The following is a 21,836-nucleotide window of genomic DNA, read 5'->3' on the forward strand; positions in this document are numbered from 1 at the left end:
CACTGAGGTTTATTACCTTGTAGTGGTCTTTTCTGTAAGGAATGGTTGTCTACCCTGTAGGAAGGGGCACTAGGTACCTAAAGCCTCTCAGAGGCTGGAATACAGGTCTGCTGGGACAGCTGGCACTGGCTGGGTTCATTTTAACTAGGCTGGTGCCGTGTGCCGCTGCTCACAAAGAACTCCAGTTTTCCCAACAACTGTTGCCGACAGAACCAGAAGACACAGCATGTGAAGTTCACTTCAGATGGATCCTGAGGCATCTGAGACGTGTTCCTTGTTGTCACTAAAAGAGCTTCAGTAGTTGCTACTGAAATTTGGGAATTCAATAGTTGCTACTGAAATTCTCAAGCTTAATCAAGAAGTATCTATTTTGCTACTTGAAGGAGGGTAAGGCATTTACTTGACTATGACGAGACAGAGAGCATCGAGGTACAAAAAGGAGCACCAGAGGCTTTTCTTACATTCATAATCCTTTGTGGTTTGTCAGGTAGTTATGGTGCTTTTGGGATCCTCACAGATTTAAGGTCCCTCATAGCCCTGTTGTGTTTGAAGATCATTGTCCTTGATGCTCCAACTTGAAGGAAATGCTCAGCTTCCAGCAGTCCTGAACGTGGCATCTTCCAGGCTCTCCCCTTTCCTCCAAAGTACAGTCACGGTTCATCTGGCCTAGAGTCTGAGGAGACAGTTATGTGTCCTGCAGTCCGTGCTCCAGGACTTATGTACGGCCTGGCCAGCAGGTGCTTACCACGGCAGTCGCCCTGTGAGGGATAGCGAGCCTCCAGACTGCAAGTTCTGGTTCCTTCTGTGACACTTCCCATTTGACTTTGCTGACCCCTTCTTTCTCCATGTTTCTTGACCTGTTATACAGAAGGCTCTCACGTACTGAGCATTTACCTTGCCTCAAAACTGCCGCCATGCCTAAGAACAGGTGTCTTCTCATGAAAACACAGTAGGCCGATTAGGAGATAGTCTGAGTTTCCATTTCGTGATGATTAGCTTCAGGTGTGTAGGCCATTCTCTTTGTCTGTGGGGTGGCTTCCTATGTGTCTTCGTGTCTGTGGACTGCCAGAGTCTAGTGTTGTAGGTAAGGGACCAAGAGTTAGACATGGGGAGAGAGAGAGAGACAGGGAGAGGGAGAGAGGGAGGGGGAGAGGGAGAGAGAACATGGATTTTATCCTGGGCCTAGTAGATACATTGGGGGTATCAAGTAGCAGGTAAGGGTATATGGTGGGTATCAGTCTGCGTGGAGCAGGTGAGAAGATGTCTGCTCTCCTAAATCCAGTCTTGTAGTTCCATTGTGCTGTGATAGATATGGTGCTGTCTGCTAGCCACACTTTCAGGAGGACATGGTGAATTCATGGGCTGCTTTTAGTTTTGTGACATTGGAATCTGTTTGTGACTTACATTCCTTTTTTGAGATTCTCCGAGTCCTCAGAAGTTGCTTCTAGTTTGGAACTAGTTATTTGAGAATCAGTAAGTTCATGTGGCCTAGGTAAGATTTAAGCTGTTTATCTGACTGTTATGTGTAAGAATATGCTCTATGAAGACGAACATGTGAGCTGGAGAGCTTGCCTTCACAGATTGGCCTTGTAACAATGTACATCGTAGCTTATTCCAATCAAGCTCTCTCTCTTTCGCTCCGTTGGCTCCTCACCCCACCGTTCCCCAGTGAAGACCACCAAGCTTTGTGTGATACAGACCACTGCAGTGGCTGCAGAAGGGAGCCAGGGTTTGGCAGCCCACAGTGGACACACTGGAGCCCAGTGTGGTTTGATGTTGGAAGCATTTATGGGACATTATTGCAGCCCTGACTCCCGCAGCACCCTAGGAAAAGACAGTGGTACCTGTCTGAGGCTCGAGTTCGTGGGATCGTATTAGTAAGTCCATCAGCAGAGGTGTGGCAGCTGTGGACTTCCTGCAAAGTCCCAGGAGGTCACATGACTTGCATGTGGACAGTCTACAGGCATTACTGTGATATTGTATGTGCTTCGTGTGAGAGTGACTTAAGCTTTTGTGAAGAATGAGGCAAGTGGGGAATGACTTTCTGAGCGAAGAGATGCTGAGAGACTCGCCGACGTCTCCACCCCTGCCTTGCACACTGCACTGTTTGACAGCATCCTTGCTGCCATTTGCACGTTGTATTTCATATTCATGGTGAGGCTGGCATGTTGGGGACATTGGATATGTGTTGGATCCACAGAGCAAGCAGATGCAAGCATCACGTGAGCAGAATGTGTTCTCTGTTCTATGTGCAGAAGTGTCGAAGAGTAAATAAATACACGCATAAAGTACTAAAAACCCATCATGGAAGTGTTTCCTTCTGCACATTTTGTCTTTGTAATAAAAAAGGGAAGCTCCCCTTTTCTCCTTTATGTGAGATTCATGTCATCACTTCAGTGCACCCATGCCTTATGTCCGTCCTCTAACAGTATGCATACTTTATATATCATGTTAAATACCTGTGACATCATTACGTGCATCCTAACATGTAGTGAATGCTGTGTGAATCCAGGAATGGGAGGAGTCTATTAGGAGGCAGCAGTCAGGCCAAGTGAGGCTGCTTGCAGAGGGGTCTTCCTGAAGGGGTCAGGGACAGTGTTTGAGAACACCCTCTCATGGTTCACCGAATCACATACTTGAGTGGCCTTACATTGGCTACAAACTACCTTATAGCACTTTTATCTTTGTTTCTCCGGGAACCAGCCAAACATGTTGAATAATTGAGTTTGGAAGCTTCTGCGGCTCACTGCAAGCTTGGCCAGCTGCATGTGGGGCTGGTGCAGTCTCAGAGCACCCAGCCAGGGCTCTGATCTGCCCTCCAGCAACTAATTACACAGCCTGGAACAGGCTCTTGAAGCTCCTGTGTTCAGAGTACTGACTGGAAGGTGGGATCAATCCATGTGTCCCTCAGAGCTTTCCTAGGAAGCCGACTGAGAGCATGGGAAGGATTTATTGTGATGCAGATAGAGTCAATGGTGACTGGAGTGTGGCACTTGCTGGGGTGTGTCCTGCCCTGCTGCGAAGGAGCTTGCTGAGGTGTGAGCTGCCATGGCTGGGAAGGTGCTCACTTCTGTTTTCTCACTTGAACCCAGGGACTCAGTGAATGGAATTGCATTTATTCCCATTGCACCACTAGCTGGGGCAGCATCACCACTGACTAGCTTAGGTTTGCAGTGCTAAGTATTGAACCCAAGGTCTTATGCATGACAGGCAGTCTCGCTACCTGAGCTGTGTGCACCTCCAGCCCCAGCAGGAACTTTCTCAGCAAGCATAACTTAGACTACCAAACAAGGCAAACCTTGTACGAGTGTGGCTAAGGTGGAATGGTCCAACGTTGTCATCTTCTGACCATAAACGGCCAGACTCACCCAACTCAAGGAAGGTTGCATGCCACTGCTGCGTGCACAGTGCCATGCACCCAACTCAAGGAAGGTTGCATGCCACTGCTGTGTGCACACTGCATGCCACTGCTGTGTGCACACTGCATGCCACTGCTGCGTGCACAGTGCCATGGTCCCTGGCAGGAGGGCGACTGCCAGAAGCAGGGGGCTCAGCATGGGCAGGGCCACTCCTGACTGACAATGTCCTGCTTGCCTTTCCAGGTGGCCGAGATGCATGGGGAGTTGATTGAGTTCAACGAGCGTCTGCACAGGGCCCTGGTGGCCAAGGAAGCCCTGGTGTCGCAAATGAGGCAGGAGCTGATTGACCTCCGAGGCCCGGTGAGTGCTCCCCACCAGCAAGCAGGCCGAGCCCTGCCACTTCACTCTGCCTGCTCTTCCTGGCCTGCTCTCCCTGCGGCTCCACCAGGTTTCTGCTACCCAGAGGCCCACCTTCTGAGTTAGTTCATTCCTTCTTGGGTCAGTGACCTAGGAAGGTGCAGGAACCAGACAAGCAAGCACATACCCGTGTTGCACCGTGCAGACTGTATCATTAGAGAGTCATGCAGTTGTATGTGCAGTCATGCAGGCACATACCATGTTCTTTCCACAGTGCTGTGCTCTCAGCTGACTTAGAGCCTTCCTCTGTGTGTCTGTGCTCTGCTGCACGGGCAGAGTTCCACAGTGAGGAAACAGGCTTGGGTTTGTGTTCTTGTTCCCATGTGGTCTGCTGGTTTGGAACTTTTTACTGCTTGTTTTTGGTTGTTTTTGTTCAGTGGTTTGGTGAAGAGCATCTGTATAGGACGTGTCACAGGGCTTTTTATGCAGGCTGACATTTTTGCTCGTGCAGTTGTTTGTTGTTGTGGGCTGACTTAGGAATGCTGGGATCCCTGCTTTTTTTTTTTTAAACTAGAGGGTACTAATTCCATCTCCCCAGACACCCCTGGTTAAGAACTGCTTGATAATTTCCTTGGCTCAGTCGTTCTGTATCTGATGAAACAACCTATGATCATTCATGCCCTTTAGATATTCACTTTTTATAACATTTTGAGCTGTGATGCTGTCAGGTTGGATGCTGGTCCTTCCTGCATGCCCATCATAGCTTCATCTTCATAAAACACTTCCATGCAAAATGCCACGTCCCCAAGGTCGGCAGGGAAGTAGTGTGCACGCCCAGGCTCCACTGCCAAGCTCAGCACTCCCCAGCCGTCCGCACTTGGATTTCAACACGCCACTTCCTGTTTCCCCCTTCCGTAACATTTGAGTCAAATACTAAGTAGTGTTTTATCTCTGGACATCATACTTATATGCCTAAAATAAGAAAATGTTATTCTAGCTTGTTTGCATTTATTTGGTTGATGTCCCTGGGAGGCCTGTCCTTTTGTGAGGGGAGGCAGAGGTGGGTTGGTTCTGGGCCACAGGGGGAGGTACAGGATAGAGACTTGGGGAGGAGAGAGAGGGGAAACTGCAGTTGGGATATAATGTACAAGAGAGAATTCTAAAAGAAAGGGGAAAACCTTTTTTATATAAATATTTTTTATTATTTTTATACACTCCATATTTTATTTCCACCCCGCCAACCCGTCTATCCTCAGACTTTTCCACATCCCGTATCTCCTCCCCTTCCCCTGTCTCCATGTGGATGTCCCTACCCCCAACCCCACCTAAACTTCCTGGGGCCTCCAGTCTCTTGAGGGTTAGGTGCATCATCTCTGAATGAACACAGACTTGCAGTCCTCACTGTATGTGTGTTGGGAGCCTCATATCATCTGGTGTATGCTGCCTGTTTGGTGGTCCAGTGTTTGAGAGATCCCAGGGGTCCAGATTTATTGAGACTGCTGGTTTTCCTACAGGGTCACCCTCAGCTTCTTTCAGCTTTCCCTGATTCAACAACAGGGTTCAGCTGCTTCTGTCCATTGGTTGGGTGCAAATATCTGCATCTGACTCTTTCAGCTGCTTGTTGGGTCGTCCAGAGTGCTGTCATGCTAGGTCCCTTTTTGTGAGCACTCCATAGCCTCAGTAATAGTGTCAAGCCTTGGGACCTCCCCTTGTGCTGGATCCCACTTTGAGCCTGTCACTGGACCTTCTTTTCCTCAGGCTCTTCTCCATTTCCATCCCTGTAATTCTTTCAGACAGGAACAATTATGGGTCAGAGTTATGACTGTGGGATGGCCCCCCTCTCCCTCATTTGAAGCCCTGTCTTCCTGCTGGAGGGGGGCTCTATAGGTTCCCTCTTCCTACTGTCAGGCATTTCATCTAAGGTCCCTCCCTTTGAGGCCTGTGAGTCTCTCATCTCCCTTGTCTCTGGTGCATTCTGGAGGGTCCCCTAACCTCCTATCTCCCCAGGTTCAACAAGCTCAAGTGCCCAAGTGAAGACACCTCAGTCCCACTTGGGAGGGAGAAGAAAGCAATCACAAGTGGGGAGGGAGGGACCTGGCTGGGGCTGGGGAGAGGGGTTTACAGCAGCAAGTATCAGTATTCAGATGTCCAACTCTCCCATTTTTAAATAGGTTCCTAAAACTGGGATCCACATGAGGCACACACTTTGTAATTCATTGATTGTCTCTTAGGTTTTTTCCCTCACAATTTAAAAATGAAGGTAAAAGCACCTACCTCATTCCAAGCCCCTTAGCAGACAGCTCAGCCGTGTGTTTTCTGTGCTGTGCAGCTGTCCCCGCCATGATACCATGCTTCTCTGGAGACTGACCAACTCTCCACTCGTAGCAAAACACTAATCCTTTCCTCTCCCTCAGGCGTTGCCAGCCACCATCCTGCCTTGGGAATCTGGCTCTTTTCTTACATTTTGTCTGTTGGGTCCTCCCTCCTCTCTCCCTTGCAGTTGATGGACAACACTGGCTTGTTTCCATCTTGGAGTTTTACACTGGCTTCCCTGATGGCATTGCTGGATGTTGCTTGAGCTTCCTTAAGCTGTTATCTGAGTCTAGATGTATGGGATTGGTTTCGTTTCACTGACTGTGTGATTCTGGTTGAACTGCTTCCTGTCAGCTGTTCTGAAAACTCTGCTGTCTCTCTCCATGATGGTGGCACCCATCTCTTGCCACCCCTAGGCCGGTTATTCTGTGTCTCCGTCGGGTTAGTAGCACCTCTTCTTGATGTTTCTGTAGTGCTGTGAATGAGAAAGAGCAGTGGGTGGTGAGTCTAGATGTCCAGATGCTGCCCATCATCTCCCGTGACTAGAACAGGTCCTCGTGATGCTGCTGTTTCTGTGTCTAGCTCTGAGTGTTCCAGCTCTCAGGGATGGCTGAAGAGGGGACCATGAGCAGACAGGAAGTGCGCACTGGCCCATTTCTTAAAATACTCTCAGTTTGAACTTAGGTAGTGCCCTTGTGTGTCCTTTATGCTGAAAGAGTAAATGGCTAGTGTCACTGTGGATTCTTTCACAGAGAGCTACTTTCACACTTCCTTCTTGTTATGACAGATGAAGACAGTACAGATTATAACTGCTGATCTGAGAAGCTGGCAGTAACTAATTGCTTGTTACTTACTGCCTGTCGTAGGGTTTCCATTGCTGTGATGAGACACCATGGCCAAAGCAACTGCTATAAAGGACATTTAATTGGGGCTGGCTTACAGTTTCAGAGGTTCAGTCCATTGTCATTAAGGTGGAGCATGGCAGTGTCCAGGCAGACATGCTGCAGGCAGAGCCAAGAGAAGACTGGCTTCTTCAGGCAGCCAGGAGGACCCTTCCACACTGGGTGGGCACTAGGACCCCTCAAAGCCCGCCTACACAATGACACACTTCCTCCAACAAGGCCACACCTCCTAATAGTGCCACTTCCCATGGGCCAGCTGTGACTTCCATACTACAGAAGACAAAACAGGCTTACAGGGAGAAGGGGCAGGACTTCATCTGATCTTAGAGACTGGATTTTATTTAACAGTTAAAATTGCCAACCCTTTGGACTCTTTAAAACAAACAAACAAACAAACTTATTTTACAATGTAAGTTACTTTTCTCCTCATTTGTTAAAATGCCTGGATGGGCTAGGGAGATTGCTTAGTGCTTCAGAGCACTTGTTGCGGAGGACTCAAATTTTGTTCCCAAAATCCACATCGTGGTTTATAAACACTGGTAGCTCCAGTTCCAGGGAATCTGGTACTTTTGACCTTTGAGGGCAACAAACATGTTTATAGTGTGCATCCATGCATGCATAGAGGCAAAATGCTTATCCATGTGCACTAAAATAACCAATCTAAAGTAACCTGGATGGAGTAGCTGAGAGGAGGGAAGAATTTTTTTTGTGCCTCAGTTAAAGGGGTACGGTCCATCATGGTGGCAAGGGGGAGGGGCTGAGGCAGAGAGAGGCTGAGCTGTAAACTTCAAGCTCCCTCTCCCACCCGGTGACCTCCTGCTAGACTCCACAGTCCAGAGCTTCTCCAAACAGCCAGGGACCGAGTGCTTCCACACGAGGGCCTGTGAGGCTATTTCACAGTCAATCCAGAACTCTTACGAACTCAAGCATCTTGATGCTTCCTCTTCAGTCCACACACAAAAGTTCCTGCCCCGGCCCAGCATCCTCTGATGAGCCATGTCCTGGGCACAGCACCCTGGGCGGTGTAGACACTCACGGACTCTGGTGTGGCTCAGAGGTCCCCCGGTGTGCTCAGCACTCTGCTGAACCTCCTCCTTCCTTCCTTCCTTCCTTCCTTCCTTCCTTCCTTCCTTCCTTCCTTCCTTCCTTCCTTCCTTCCTTCCTTCCTTCCTTCCTTCCTTCCTTCCTTCCTTCCGGCACTATGCACTCAAAGGCTGCTGCTACTGCTGCTGCTGCTGCTGCTGATGATGATGATGATTTAGTTTCTATTTTAAAAGCTTACAAGCCTCTGTAATTGTTTTGATCACACTGGTTGTTCGGCCTTGGAATTAGAAGCGGCTCTTTGGAAGCATCAACTCAGAGAAGGCAGACGTCGTGAAAACGAAGGAGCTATTCCTTCGTGTGAGGAAGACTGATGGAAATGTGTCTTAGGGAAAAGGCAGCACAGTAGCTGGTGTTCGCCTCAGGACCTCCCAGAGCGCTCACCACAAACCTGGCCACACACAGTGTTCCCAGAAGTCCCTTCTCTAGGGACAGGGTTTCTAGGAAGGAATTCACAACTCTTTTCTGAGAAAGGCAGTGGAAAGGCTCTGAGAGTTCCTCATGCTGCGCTGCAAGTCCTGATACATCCCTCCAGGCTCATCAGAGGTTGCTATGCCCCAGGAGCATGGCCTGGCCATGAGTTGTGGGGCCAAGAAAAAGAGCTCTCATGTGTGACCCCAGGTCATCGGGATAAAATACGGGGGACACTCCTTGCCAGGCCCTCCTGCTGCAGCCTCTGTCCTCTCCTGGGGCCCCTGGGGCCCACTGAGCAGTCTGGCGGTGAACAGCTCACAGAGCTCCTTCTTCTCTCCCTCTCTCCTCTTCTCCCTCCGCTCTCCTCCTTCCTCTCTCCTCCTCATTGCTTCAGTCTGTGTGCTTTTCTCTCCATTTCTCTCCCTACGGCACCTCTGCCTTCCCATGTCTGTCCCTCTTCTCCTCTGTGGCCAGTTCCCTGTCTCTGTCTTCATCTTCCTCTGTGTGTCTTTCTATGTTCATCTCTCTTTGGCTCTGCTGTCTGTCTGTCTCTCCCTTTGCATGAGTGCCCTAGGCCTCTTGCCTATCCCATCCTTTTTGTCCTCCTCCTCCTCCTCCTCCTCGACTCTCGACTCCTGCTTAATACACTTTCACAAGGCACTGTGGTACAGCAAGAATTTCTGTTTAACTGAAAACCCATATGTCCTTCCTCTTCCTGAGATTACTTTCCATGGTGTGTGTGTGTGCTTGTATGTGGTGTGTGTAGTATGTATGTGCATGTGTGTGTTTGTATGTGGTATGTGTTTACATCTGTGTATGTGATGTGTGTCTGTGGAATGTTTGTATGTGTTTTGTGTGTGGTGTGTGTGTATGTGTATATGGAGTGTTTATATGTGTTTTGTGTGTGGTGTGTGTGTATGTGTATATGGAGTGTTTATATGTGTTTTGTGTATGTGGCATGTGTGTATGTGGAGTGTTTGTATGTATGTGTATGGTAGCAGGGTGTGTGTATTTGTGGTGTGTGTGTGTGTGTGTCAGTAGGGTGTGCCAGTAGAGAGGGCATGGTTTCCTTTCCTGAGCTTCTGTGAAGCCCTCTGTGGATGCTCCGGTGCCCATCCCTGTGACTAGCTGGGGCCCTTACCTAAGTGCTTGTGACCCTTCGTGTGGCAGTTATTCTTCTGACTCATCCCTTCATGTCTCCTTTCCCCTGTGGACTGAGAGCTTTTGTGTGACAAGCACTATGTCTTCATGAGTATCTGCTCAGAGCCTGGAGCATATATCATGTGTATGTGACCACACATCTATGGTAGCTATGGTAACATCACTAACCAGGGTCTTCCATTGTCCTGAAAAGTGATTTCCCATCCTGCCACATCACGGACTTTGATAATCTCTACTGTGCGACGCACCAGTTTGCACAGGACATTCCCCCACTGTTGAGATGTCCATCTGATTCCAGAGAAACATGATTAAAATCCAGAGATGACCCATCCCACAGTGTGTAATAAGGTTCACTTCAGAGTGGGCCTATTTCTGCTCCTTTAAAATCTTCAGAGGGACTGACTGTTAGGGTTGGTGCTGCATAAGGACAGAAGCTTAATAAGAAATTCACTTTTTGGCTTGGTGGCAGTTGGCAAATCTCTAATGATATAGTGCCAACTTGTCTGCTGCTGTCCCTCGAAGCTCTGAACATCTAGGTTATAAGAGGCTTTTGAATTCTGTGCTTGGGCATGTGTGTTTTAGCCATCTGCTGCTCTGCAGATTATTCTGAACAATGCTGTTAAGAAAGGCTTCTAAAAGTGTATCCCACATAGAAGCTTAACACAGAAACAGTAGTTTTCGGCCCAAAATCATCTTGAAAAATGCTTGCAGGACCCTCTCTAAATTTCTCCATTTGAGGGAAAAAAAGCCCCTTCTTAGGTAGAGCTTTGTTTTCCTGTCGGGAGACGGGCAACTGCCCTTGTGTTACCATGACTTGGAATGCATAGCAGCACACTCTCCACCAATGGGGTCATTCTGGCTCAGCCCTTCCTCACCTGAAGCCTGTGGTAAGCCTGTGTGCTTATCAGGCATGGGGGGCTGGTTGTTGATGGTGGCAGGTGTGTGAGACCTGACCACTTCAGATAGTGTGTATAGAACCTTGGAAATGTATTTCCATTGTGATAGGAATCATGTGTCTGCTGGCAAGGTGTGCAGCGTCACAGAGCTGTGCCAACTCTGTGCCACCTCAGCTGAGACTGAAGGATGGACTTCTTGCCCTGGTTTATGCTGCAGTCAGTCTCTCACAGTTTCAAATGGCTGCTCTGTGTGGAGTGAGGTTAACTTCAGAACATGTATTGTCTGGTGTGCATCTGTCTGCTTTGACTGTGCTGTTGCTTGTCATAGACACCAAGATGATTTTATCACCCAAAGCTTGAATGGAACACTCTCGGATACTAAAGAATAAAATAAAATATGCCAGCCAAGCACTCGAGACCTATCTTCTTGTTCAGGGATTTTGATAAACTTAGAAAGATCCCAGCTTGTCTTATTTTTATACTTTATTTTTTCCCAACTAAGTGGCGTTCTTTATTTCTACTGTTGAGGAATATCACTGCTGTTGCCAGCATGAATATGATGCCCAAGTCCAAGTTGCCACACCCATCCTGTAAGAGCCAAGCTTGCAGCCAGTGCTTGCTGCCCATGCCCTCTAGGGTGCAGGTATTTTCTTCCTGGGCTATATGCGTGTCTCTGTGTATTTGTGTGTGTGTGCATGTGTGTGTGCGTGTACACAGACACCACAGGCTTGAGCCAAGAGCAGTGGAAGGGAAGCATTCTTACTGAGCTGTATTCCCAGCCCTCTGTTGAATTTTCATTCTGAGGCAGGCTCTCACAACGTTGCTTAGCCTGCCTAGAGCTTTCTTTGAAGCCCAGGCTAGCCTGGAACTTGTGCTCACCGTGTCTTGGCCTCCTAAGTAAGTGGAGTTATAGGTTTGATCAGAAAGCCTGGGTTAATTGCCTTTTGTTAACGTAAGGCTTTATTAAAAAGCAGTTATGAATACTTAAAGATGGAAAATTATAGTCACAGAGTATGATCATGGTACTTATACTCCATAATTTTTTTCTGGAGACTTGATTAATTTTGAAATGTGAAATGTTTGGCGTGATGCACCATGTACATTTCTGTACAGAAAGTAACTAGGAAGCCATATATTTAGGTTTGTTCAACCTAGGCTGGTAGCTGCCAAGGCGGGACCGGCGACTCTCGCATGCACTCTCGCATGGCTTTACCACCTGCCCTTGCTGTTCCTGTCTGCAAAGCTTTTCTTTTCAACCCTTGTGTCTTTTAAAACACTTTCAAATTTTTCCAAATAGCACAATATAAAAAACATATTCTGAAAGAGTTTCAGTAATTTGGAGGGCAGGACACAGGTTCCTCTCTTCCAATGGCCTTGCTGTGGGAACATCAGTGCACATACTTCAGGATGTCTTTCATGCACACACATTGCATAGACTTACGTGCACATGCATATAAGACGTGCTTGCCTATTTTTAACATCTGTGGGATAATGATGCTGTTAGGTTGTTCTGACACTTTCCTGTATCCATTCATTAGCATGTGCTTGCTGCTCGGCTCTGTGCTTTCTGAGCATCCTCGAGGGTCTAAGCCCACCCTCTGAGGCACACCTCAGTGGCAAGGTCTAAGCCCACCCTCCGAGGCACACCTCTGTGGCTAGAGCTGCCTTGATGGCTTCTTACACTTGCTAGTCTTATCATGAAATCTTTTTGCTTCCCTGGGAGATAAAGAAACCCTTAAAAGTGGGTTTACCCTTTTTACACCCTGCCTACCATAAAGGACAGTGTCTACTAACCATGCTTGTGCTGCATGCCACATGCCAAGTGCTATAATAGCAATCCTGTGAGACAGACAGGGAGGCCAGGTGAGGTAGTTGCCCATGACTACCGAGGGAGGGAACCAACAGGCCTCTTGGTTTTCCAGAGCTGTCCTCATCTTTAGATAAAACTAGTACCGCCCACCAGGGAGAGTGGGGTGAGGTGTAAGTTTACAGAGGGTGCCTTCAGATCAGCCGTGTGGGAGGCCACAGCCCTGTGTGCATGCCCGTGTTCTCGCGGAGCATTCTCCTCGTGACACGTAGTGCCACTCAGCACAGAATTGGTTGGTTCTTCTCTGCTTGGCTGAGCTCCTGGCACCTGCTATGGGCTATTAAATATTTATTGAACAAGTGACTATTAATTTCTACTTCTTACCAAGCATCTTTACTCTGGATGCCCAGAACACGCTGACTGAATTTGACAGATACTTAGAATTCCAGCCCAGCGCTGTGTATCAGTCTCGAGCTGACTTGTTCCTCTTGTCATTTTTTTTTACCTTGCTGTCAAGTGTAAGGAGCTATTGCAGCAAGTATTGCCCATCCCTGATTTCTTTGATACCTAAATCGGAACTATTTCTTTTTTTCTTTTCTTTTCTTTTCTTTTCTTTTCTTTTCTTTTCTTTTCTTTTCTTTTCTTTTCTTTTCTTTTCTTTTCTTTTCTTTTCTTTTCTTTCTTTCTTTCTTTCTTTCTTTCTTTCTTTCTTTCTTTCTTTTTTTTTTTTTTTTTTGATTTAGTTTTTTCGAGACAGGGTTTTTCTGTGTAGCCCTGGCTGTCCTGGAACTCACTCTGTAGACCAGGCTGGTCTTGAACTCAGAAATCCGCCTGCCTCTGCCTCCCAGAGTGCAGGGATTACAGGTGTGCACCACCGCCCGGCAATCAGAACTATTTCTATTTGGGTAAGAAGTTGTCCATCAGTCACAGAAGAGCTTGAACGTTTTGTAGTGGCTTTCAGAAAACCCAGAGCTTAGTAGAGGAACCTATGGAGGAGGAAGGCATGGAAAATGGAAACCGCTCAGCCTCTGATCTTGACATCAAGAGCACATGTCAAAGCTGCCCTAAAAGCTACAGGTTAGCTGGCTTGATGAAGGATTCTGGACCTCAGACTCTGAGGCATGCCATCTGATGTCAAGGGTTTCTCTCTTCTATCCTGGGTAGCATGGCTGGACACAGGATCCATGATTTGCTTTCCTCAGACTCAGTGTTCATATCTGTAAATGGGGTCTATTGTGTTAGTCAGGGAAGACTGTGTTGTGCTATAGTAACAAATAGTCCCAATATGTCACGATGAGAAACCGCTGTTTCTGTTTCCATCACGTTCCTTGTCCTTCATGGGTAGCAGGGACTGTGCTCCATGGTTTCCATATGCCCTGACCCAGACCTAGACTAGCTCAAGAAACAAGAGACACTGTCTCTCAAAACTTCTACCCAGAAATGGAATATAAAGCAAGCCCTCTGAAGTCAGAGAAGGGAGGGTAGAATTACTAAGGAGTATCTCAAGGCCTCCAGGGGTGGTGTGTAGCTCCCGAGGGTGTGGCTGGAGAATCCAGTTAGATGGCGCGCCAAGTGCTTGGTTCTTGGGCACTGGGCCATGGTACTGGGGTCAGCAGGAATGATGCATAGTAGGGAATTAAGGCTTGTTTGTTTTGTTGATCTGCTTGTGCTGTGCACATGAGCCGTGCCTCTCAGTTACCCGTGTAGTAGGTCCTGACAGATGACAGAAGAGTCAAGGCAGATGTGGTCTGTCTTGAAAGAGTGCTGCTCTCCTTGGATGGAGGGTTGAGTGCTTTCCTTTGGGATTTGTTTTCAGGCTTTGGCCTTGCTGTGAAAACTTACAGACTGACATAAAATAGAATGTAAGCTGGGAGAGCTCTCTGGATCTGTGGTGTCCATATCACTGAGAATGCCTCCAACAGAAGACCAAGAGAAAGCAGCCTAGACAGGCCTAGACAGGTGGAAAGCCAGCCACCGAGCATTAGATAAGAACTGTGGAGTCTGTATCAAGAAATAGCCCATCTTACATCTTTCTGTCCTCACTGTCCCCTGCCACAGCTGTCTTATCCTTCTCCAGGAATAGCCTAGTGTATCATTGAGAGAAAAGTGTATCTCAGCTGGGATCACTATGGCAGAGTTGGCTTAGCCCACCGCACCACCTAGAACTAATCTGTATGGCCGGAGCAGGCTGCACTGGCTAGCTTGAGTGATTTGGTGTCCATCCATGGGTTAAATCAACCAGTGGGATGATGTCCCAGGAAACAAATGGATGGCAAGCAGCAGGCAACAATAGTTGGCCCCTTTTTCCTGCATCTTCCTTTCCTCAGGAAATGTGGGAGCTCTGAATAGCAAAATGACTGTGCCTGCTGTCTCAGCCGCTAGACAAGAGTAGAGACAGGTAGTTGTCTAGCAGAGCTCGTTTTTGCTGCTTTGCCTTGTGTCAAAAAACACCTTGCATAACAGTCACCAAGTTCAGAAGTGAGGTGTGTCACACCTGGAGAGGTGGAATTATCAAGGGGCTGTTAAACATCCCCATGCAGCCATCTTTAGCAGACCTCACTTTCTGATTGTTGACAAAAGAGATAAAAAATTAGGTCAGTTTCTTCCTGGAAGGGACGTTATTTGTTATATCTGCAAAAATTGTTTTTGCACGTAAGGTCACATTGATAAGTTTTGAGTTTTCTGATGTAGATGTATTCTTTTAGTGGCAACATTCAACCCTCTGTAGCTACTATTCCAGAAGAAAAGAACCCATTAAGTGTGTGTGTGTGTGTGTGTGTGTGTGTATGTGTGTTCATCTTCTCAACACAAACCACCAGACTTAAATTAGATATCTTCTTGGCCACCATTCTTGTCTCCATGCAGAATATCTCCCAGTGAGCTTCATGCTTCCTTTAGGCCTTACACTAAGGATAGAAGGATATTTGTGATTGTGGAGCGTCCCCCTGCCAGCAGATGCCACTGTGTGTCTTGGCGTCTACATGAGCATCAGGTGTGTGGTTCTGTGGTCGTCTTCTCCCCTTGGGATGTCAGGTGCTGCTGCACACCAGGCAGGGATAGAGCAGAGCAGAGCCTAGTTCAGGTACTGATGCGCACTGGGTAGGGAAGGATGAAGCAAAATCCAAAATAGGCCAGTCAGCAGGGTCCTGGTGCAGCAGTGAGGGCCAGGGAGGGAGGAGCTTCTCTGAAGATGTCAGCATTGCAGCTCTCTTAGATGATATGCATGGAAACAACTCATGCACATACGCTTGTTTTGGAGTGAACCTGGCGGGAAATATTAAAAATGAGCCTGCCAACTCTCTGCACTCCTGCTTCTGTCAACCCACCAATTCACTAGCAGGGCTGGACTGTACTCCCAGTGAGTCTCTCCAACTAGCCCATCCCCCCCCCCCCCCCCCCCCAGTGTCTGGCTCAATATCTCTGGAGCCGATAGTTCCTTCTCTTCCATCATTGGTCCCACATTCCAGTAACCACGTAAAGCACTCTTGAACCTTATAATCAGATTTATGTATCAACAAAATCACAACTTACAAGATGCCAATATAATAATTTCAGAACTAATTGATAATGATGAAAGCTTTATCCCAATTATTCTAACTTTATGGTATCATAACTACCTGTGGCTGGTTAAATCCACACTGGTTCATGCCTGCCTCCATTTTCTTCTTCTTCCCCTCTCTCCGCCTCCCTTTTCCCTGTCTAACCACAGTCCTCCTGAAGTCCTAATATAATTGGACAGGGAAAATCCTGCAACATGAATATGCACCTTGGAGAGTGGGAAGGGGTGTTGTTAGGGTGAAGTTTCATTGGCTGAGGTACCTCATTTTCGTGGAGAGGCATTCCAAGTTTAGTCTGGCTTGTGTGAGGCTATCCTTCCTGACAGAGAGGATCTGATTCCAGCTTAGAACTGGATATAACATTTTTGGGATAAGTGCCAATAACGGGCAGTGTGTGGGTTTGTGATATCATTGCTGACTCTCCAAATGTGTGACTGATCCCAAGGCCACACCTCTGGGTCTGAATCCTTGATGCTGCAGGTGACTAGTCACCCCTGAGTGGTAACAGCTGGAAAGAACAGTGCCTGCTGCTGGCTGAAACCAGCTCCGCCCTGCTCTCAGTGGGCAATTCTCATGCTCCATACCAGCTCTGCCCGGCTCTGGGTAGACAGTTCTCCGAAGGCCCCACACCAGCCCTCCAAGGCACCTTTTGCCTCTGCTTCCCAGGACGAAAGGCTGTAACTTGTGCACGGCAGCAAGCTGAGTCTTAACTGGCCTTCATAAAAGCAAAACCAAAGCCAAACTTATTTAGATGAGGAAATAAATCCAAATAGATTATACCAGAGAGCTAATACATACCACAAATACTGCAGAATTTAGAAAAAAAACCCACAAGAGTTTTATTGATTAACCACCTCAAAAATAGCTTTTCTCTTCCTTTTGTGTTCAGGCTTGTTCTCTGTTAGACAATAGTAACATAGTTCAGCTATTCCTCTAGCCCAAGTGAATAAAACCTTTCAAATACTTTGTTTGAAAAAAATTGTTATATAAAAGATATTTTTTTCTGTTGAACAATGGTGCATTCACCACTAAAGTTGTATCTCTAGCATCTTCCTGTACCTGTTTTGTCACTTGTCTCTCCATTATCCATCAATTACCTGTCCATCATCCATTATCTACCTACCCACCCGCCCGCTGTCCGTCCCTCCATCTGTTGTCCGTCTACTACTACCCAGTTTGTCCATCCGTCATTTATTACTCATCCATCCACCCGTCTATCACTTATGCATGTTTCCCATTAACCATCCATCCACCTTCATTTGTGTTTTTGTTATTAGTTTTTAAAAGTTGCAGACATCACCTCACATTTCTTCCTAAGGTTCATGTTGAGCTCTAGCTCGTCCCAGAATGCTTTTCCCAGAATGCTTTTCTTTCCCTGCTCCTTCCTGGTCTCTCCATGCTCCCTACCCAGAGGCATATATTTTTTATTTTATTTTTTCTTCTGTTTTTATGCATATAAAACTGCATGATTATTAAACTTACATCGAGAAAGTTAACAACTTGCATTATACATAGAACAAGTATGAAGGTTCCAAGTTTTACAGAATGGAAAGCTTTTTCTTTCTTTCTTTTTTTTTTTTTCTGATCTTTGTTTCCAATGAGTGTCCTTGTTTCCAAAGTACTCAGTCCAAATGCACAGGTGCAGAAGCTCACTCTTTCATAAAGACAGTGGTTTCCCTGCAACCTGTTTTGTGTCAGGCCTTGGCTTTGATGTTTTGTTTTAGGCCACTCCTCATTAGTGGAGGAGGGTTGCAATTTTCTTAGGAGCTGTGTGGTCTCACTCTGACTGTGTTTATATAACTATTCATGACTTCCTCCCGGGCCCTTGTTACTGGGAGTGGCACTGTAGTATGTTCTTGTATATTTGGATTTATGCAAATGTTGTCTGAGCAGTTTAACTGCACAGGAAGAAGCTAGTGCCCACTCTAAGTAAACTGGATCGTTTACATATGCTCCTTCCTTCCTTCCTTCCCTCCTTCCTTCCCTCCTCCAGCCATCCACTTATCCATCTCTCTATTTGCATGTCTACTCCTTGTCTATGCAGTGCAGACATTGAGTGGGAAATCTCATACATGCCTAATGCCCTTGGGAGCCTGAGAATGCTGCTCCTGAAACCGGCATGATCTTAGGAGGGAAAGTGACCCATCAAAAATACAAAACGCTTCCACTGAGGCTTTTGGGGCTGCACAGAGGATAAAATAAAAAGGCTCTTAGTTGCCACCTCTTTAGTCTTTGGTCTTGAGTATTTTTTAAACCACAAGCATCTGATACCTGTAATTGTCTATTTGCAAACCGGGTAAATTAACAAACAGGCAAGAGCAGAGCCTTGCATATGGTCCAGCCTCTCTGAGTCCTCCTCATGGTTGTGAGAGTGCAGGTCAACATCATGGTCCCTTCTGCAGCCACATATGCCTGCCTGGCTACCCCAGCCAGAAGATAATAGCTGTGCCCTTTCACATTTGCTTCCATAGTCTAAAATGAAGTAAGAAAGCAGAGTGTCAGAGGATTGAAAAATGGTTCTCATTTTTGGCTGAAAAAAAAAAGAGCTAATTGCTTAAGGGAGATTATCTGAAAACCAATGTGTAAGAGAATGACTGCACATAGAGCACTGTGCCAGTCCATGGCGGGGAGAAATGTTCACTGTGGCTGTCACATTTTCTTCTTACCTTTTCTTTTGAGTAATGAACCTGAGAACTTTGAAACTGAAAGACAAATAAACTAGTTTTCTTTGGTTCTTTTTTTTTTAATCCCCAAGCTAACTTATCCTAACCACATATGAAGAATTTTGAATTGCTGCACAGCAGCTTAAAAATTAATTGACATTTCAGAGTGGAAATATAGTTTATATTATGATTCATTCATTTAGTCAGTACCTGTGGTGTGCCAGGTGCTAGACCAGGCTGGTGGGTGTCATGTGAACTGGTTGATATGGCAAACATGGAAATGCAGACTGCTTTCTGAGCTTACCGAAGGGAGAGGGGCAGTCGTAGAAAGCCAGTGTAGAGTGGTGGCACTCTGGGACAGGTGGATGGTAGAGGGTGGCAGTGGAGCTCTGTCAGAGACACTCCACATCAAAGCTCTGAGTACAAACTATGTCAGCCTCTAGGCTCCTGAGAGGCAGAGTGTGAACAGTGAGGGGCAGAGGCGGCAAACCTTTGTGGTATTCTTTGTGCCTATTCTAAAGCCAGGTGCCTGAGCTCAGATCCTGCTGTTGGCACTTAGTGACTTGTTGCATTTTCTTGGACAGCTTTTATGGGCTTGTGTTACTATATGTAGAAGGTAATTGCTTTACAAAGCATAACTGGGACTGGAGAGATAGCTCAGGAGTTAAGAGCACTGACTGCTATTCTAGAGGACTAGGATTCAAATCTCAGCACCTACAGGGCAGCCCACACCTGCCTGTAACTCCAAGATCTGGCACTCTCACACACATACAGGCAAAACACCAAACACCAAAGGCACATAAAATAAAGGTTAGAATAAAAAAAGTGTCACCAAAGCTGGGCATGGGGCAAATGCCTGTAATCCCAGCACTTGGGAATCTTAGACAGGAGGAGTCCAAGTTGAAGGACTCATTTTCTCTGATTAAAGAATTAAAAACAGGCAAAATTTAAATCTTATTGGCAATCTTGGGGAGCCATGCCAGAATTACCACATGATACTGGGGAATGGGGATTCTTTCTTGGGTTCTTAGTTTCATAAATGAATTTAAGAGTGGAGTCAAAATGAAGATCAAGGACAATTTACTTGAGTTTAAAAGAAAACAACAATAACAAAACCAAAACCCTAAGGCAGGCTAGCTGAATATCTTGAAGCTGCCCAGAGTGCGGGGTCCCTGCAGGCTCCACTGCGTGCAGAAATGATATGGGTGAGAGCCAAGAGGGAGACCCACTGAGCTCAGAATGACTCCTTCATCCAGGCTGCTCCACACTTCTGGCGTCTAACCCCCAGGGCACTTTACTTCTTTAGACATTTAAACATAGCACAAAAAGGTTTCCTCATCACAATGATCACAATAAAGCCTAACTCATGTCTACATGGAAATTCCTTGGCCAAAAGCATATCTTTTGCAAGGTACCTGTGACCTCTTCCACAAGAATGGTTTCTGTTGACTGAGAAACAGTGTTCAGGAGTCTGGGGGATTCAGGTGAGGCCTAGCACTGATAGCAAAGGTTATTAACATATCCAATCCCAGTCCTCTGGATGGAAAGAGGCATGCACATTCCTTCCCTTAAAGAGAAAAACCTACACATTCTGGTTTCTATATTGCTATCTATGAGCATATGGGCCCACTTAGAGCATAGGAGGAGAATGGAGAAGAGAAAGGGGGGAAAAGCTGGCATGGAGGTCAGGTATATGGCTGCAGGCATGGAGGTCAGACATGTGGCTGCAGGCATGGAGGTCAGGCATGTGGCTGTAGGTATGGAGGTTAGGCATGTGGCTGTAGGTATGGAGGTTAGGCATGTGGCTGCAGGCATGGAGGTCAGGCATGTGGCCCCAGGCATGGAGGTCAGGCATGTGGCCCCAGGCATGGAGGTCAGGCATGTGGCCCCAGGCATGGAGGTCAGGCATGTGGCCCCAGGCATGGAGGTCAGGCATGTGGCCCCAGGCATGGAGGTCAGGCATGTGGCCCCAGGCAAGGAGGTCAGGCATGTGGCTGCAGGCATGGAGGTCAAGGCATGTGGCTGCAGGCATGGAGGTTAGGCATGTGGCTGCAGGCATGGAGGTTAGGCATGTGGCAGCTCGCAGCCCCATGGAACAAGCTTTTTAGAATGAGTAAGGAAGGCCAAAGTACAAGGGATTGCCCAGACTTAGGCTCTGACAGCATCAGAAAGGGATAGAGCCTCAGGAGGAACAGAGAGGCCTTTCCAAGGCAGAATTATGAACAGTGGGCAAACCCTACTGAACTCCATAGCAACTTCTAGGGACTGCACCAGGGACAGAAGTGATCTCACTGTGAGCCAGGTCCTTGACCTGCTCAACCGGATTAACTTTGAGGAAAGGAGACAGGGCATGTCTCCACCTAGAGGTGGATTCCGTTTTTTACTAGTGTCTGGTGCTCTGTTCTCAAGGGAAGAGTTGAATGCATGGAATTCCTGGCGCTCCTGAGCAGGTGGGCCTGGGCTGTGCTCCTGACACCTGTGCTTCTTCTTGTTTGTTCATGTGAGTCCTCAGAACTTCTCTGGGGATAGAGATGACACTGTGGCCACAGCTGCTGGCCGGAGGTATCTGGGGTGGGCTATGTGAGCATGCTTTGTAGTACAGGGAGCTTTTGCTGGATGGTGATTTCTTGTTATTTTCCCCTTATGACTGTGGGTATGGGTTTGTTTTCTTATTTTGAGGCAAGATCTGTCTCACTCAGTTGCCTGGGCTGGCCTTGAACTATACAGCAGTACTCAATTGAGTACTCACATTGATCCTGGTGGTGTTCCCCGCCACCTGCCTGGATGTTCTAGGTTCCCAAATGAACTGAATGAAACACACACACACACACACACACACACACACACACACACACACACACAGTCTTTATATTTTGATATGCCTAAAACCGTTCAATGGCTGGTTCACTTCCTGACTTCCACATGGCCAGTCCACCTCCCTCTGATATTATTACTTACTAACACCTATATTCCATCTTGGCTGCCCTGGGCCCAGTCGGGCAGCCCTCTTGGGGCTGCTCTGGTTCCTACATAGTGGCTATGCTCTCAAACCCTCACCTTCTCAGGTGCAGTGCCTCCCCTCTCTCTCTCTAGGTATGGCAAGATCTCCCTTGTCTTTCCTCCATCCCTTGCCTGGGGACCCTAAAAGTCCCACCTCTGTCTACCCTGCCCAGCCATTGGCTGCCGGCAACTTTATTTAGCAATCGAAACAAACGGAGGGCAGAGACCCTCAGTGTCTGTGTGTAGACATGCAGATTGTCATGCAATTTGGGGACCCAAATTACCACAATACAAGCAGCACTAGCC

At 47.2% G+C, this 21,836-nt stretch overlaps 1 protein-coding gene across 4 annotated transcripts in view; it reads left to right on the forward strand.

The window, feature by feature from the left end:
- Positions 1 to 21,836, forward strand: part of Snx29 (sorting nexin 29) — a 397,982-nt gene that overhangs the window by 282,212 nt on the left and 93,934 nt on the right. For all 4 annotated transcript variants that reach the window (XM_052197693.1, XM_052197692.1, XM_052197691.1 and 1 more), the window contains one exon: positions 3,603 to 3,719. In XM_052197693.1, coding sequence (XP_052053653.1) covers positions 3,603 to 3,719 — 117 coding nt within the window. The remainder of the gene's footprint in view (positions 1 to 3,602; positions 3,720 to 21,836) is intronic.

The sequence above is a fragment of the Apodemus sylvaticus genome, chromosome 10 (assembly GCF_947179515.1).
Source record: "Apodemus sylvaticus chromosome 10, mApoSyl1.1, whole genome shotgun sequence".
NCBI lineage: Eukaryota > Metazoa > Chordata > Mammalia > Rodentia > Muridae > Apodemus > Apodemus sylvaticus.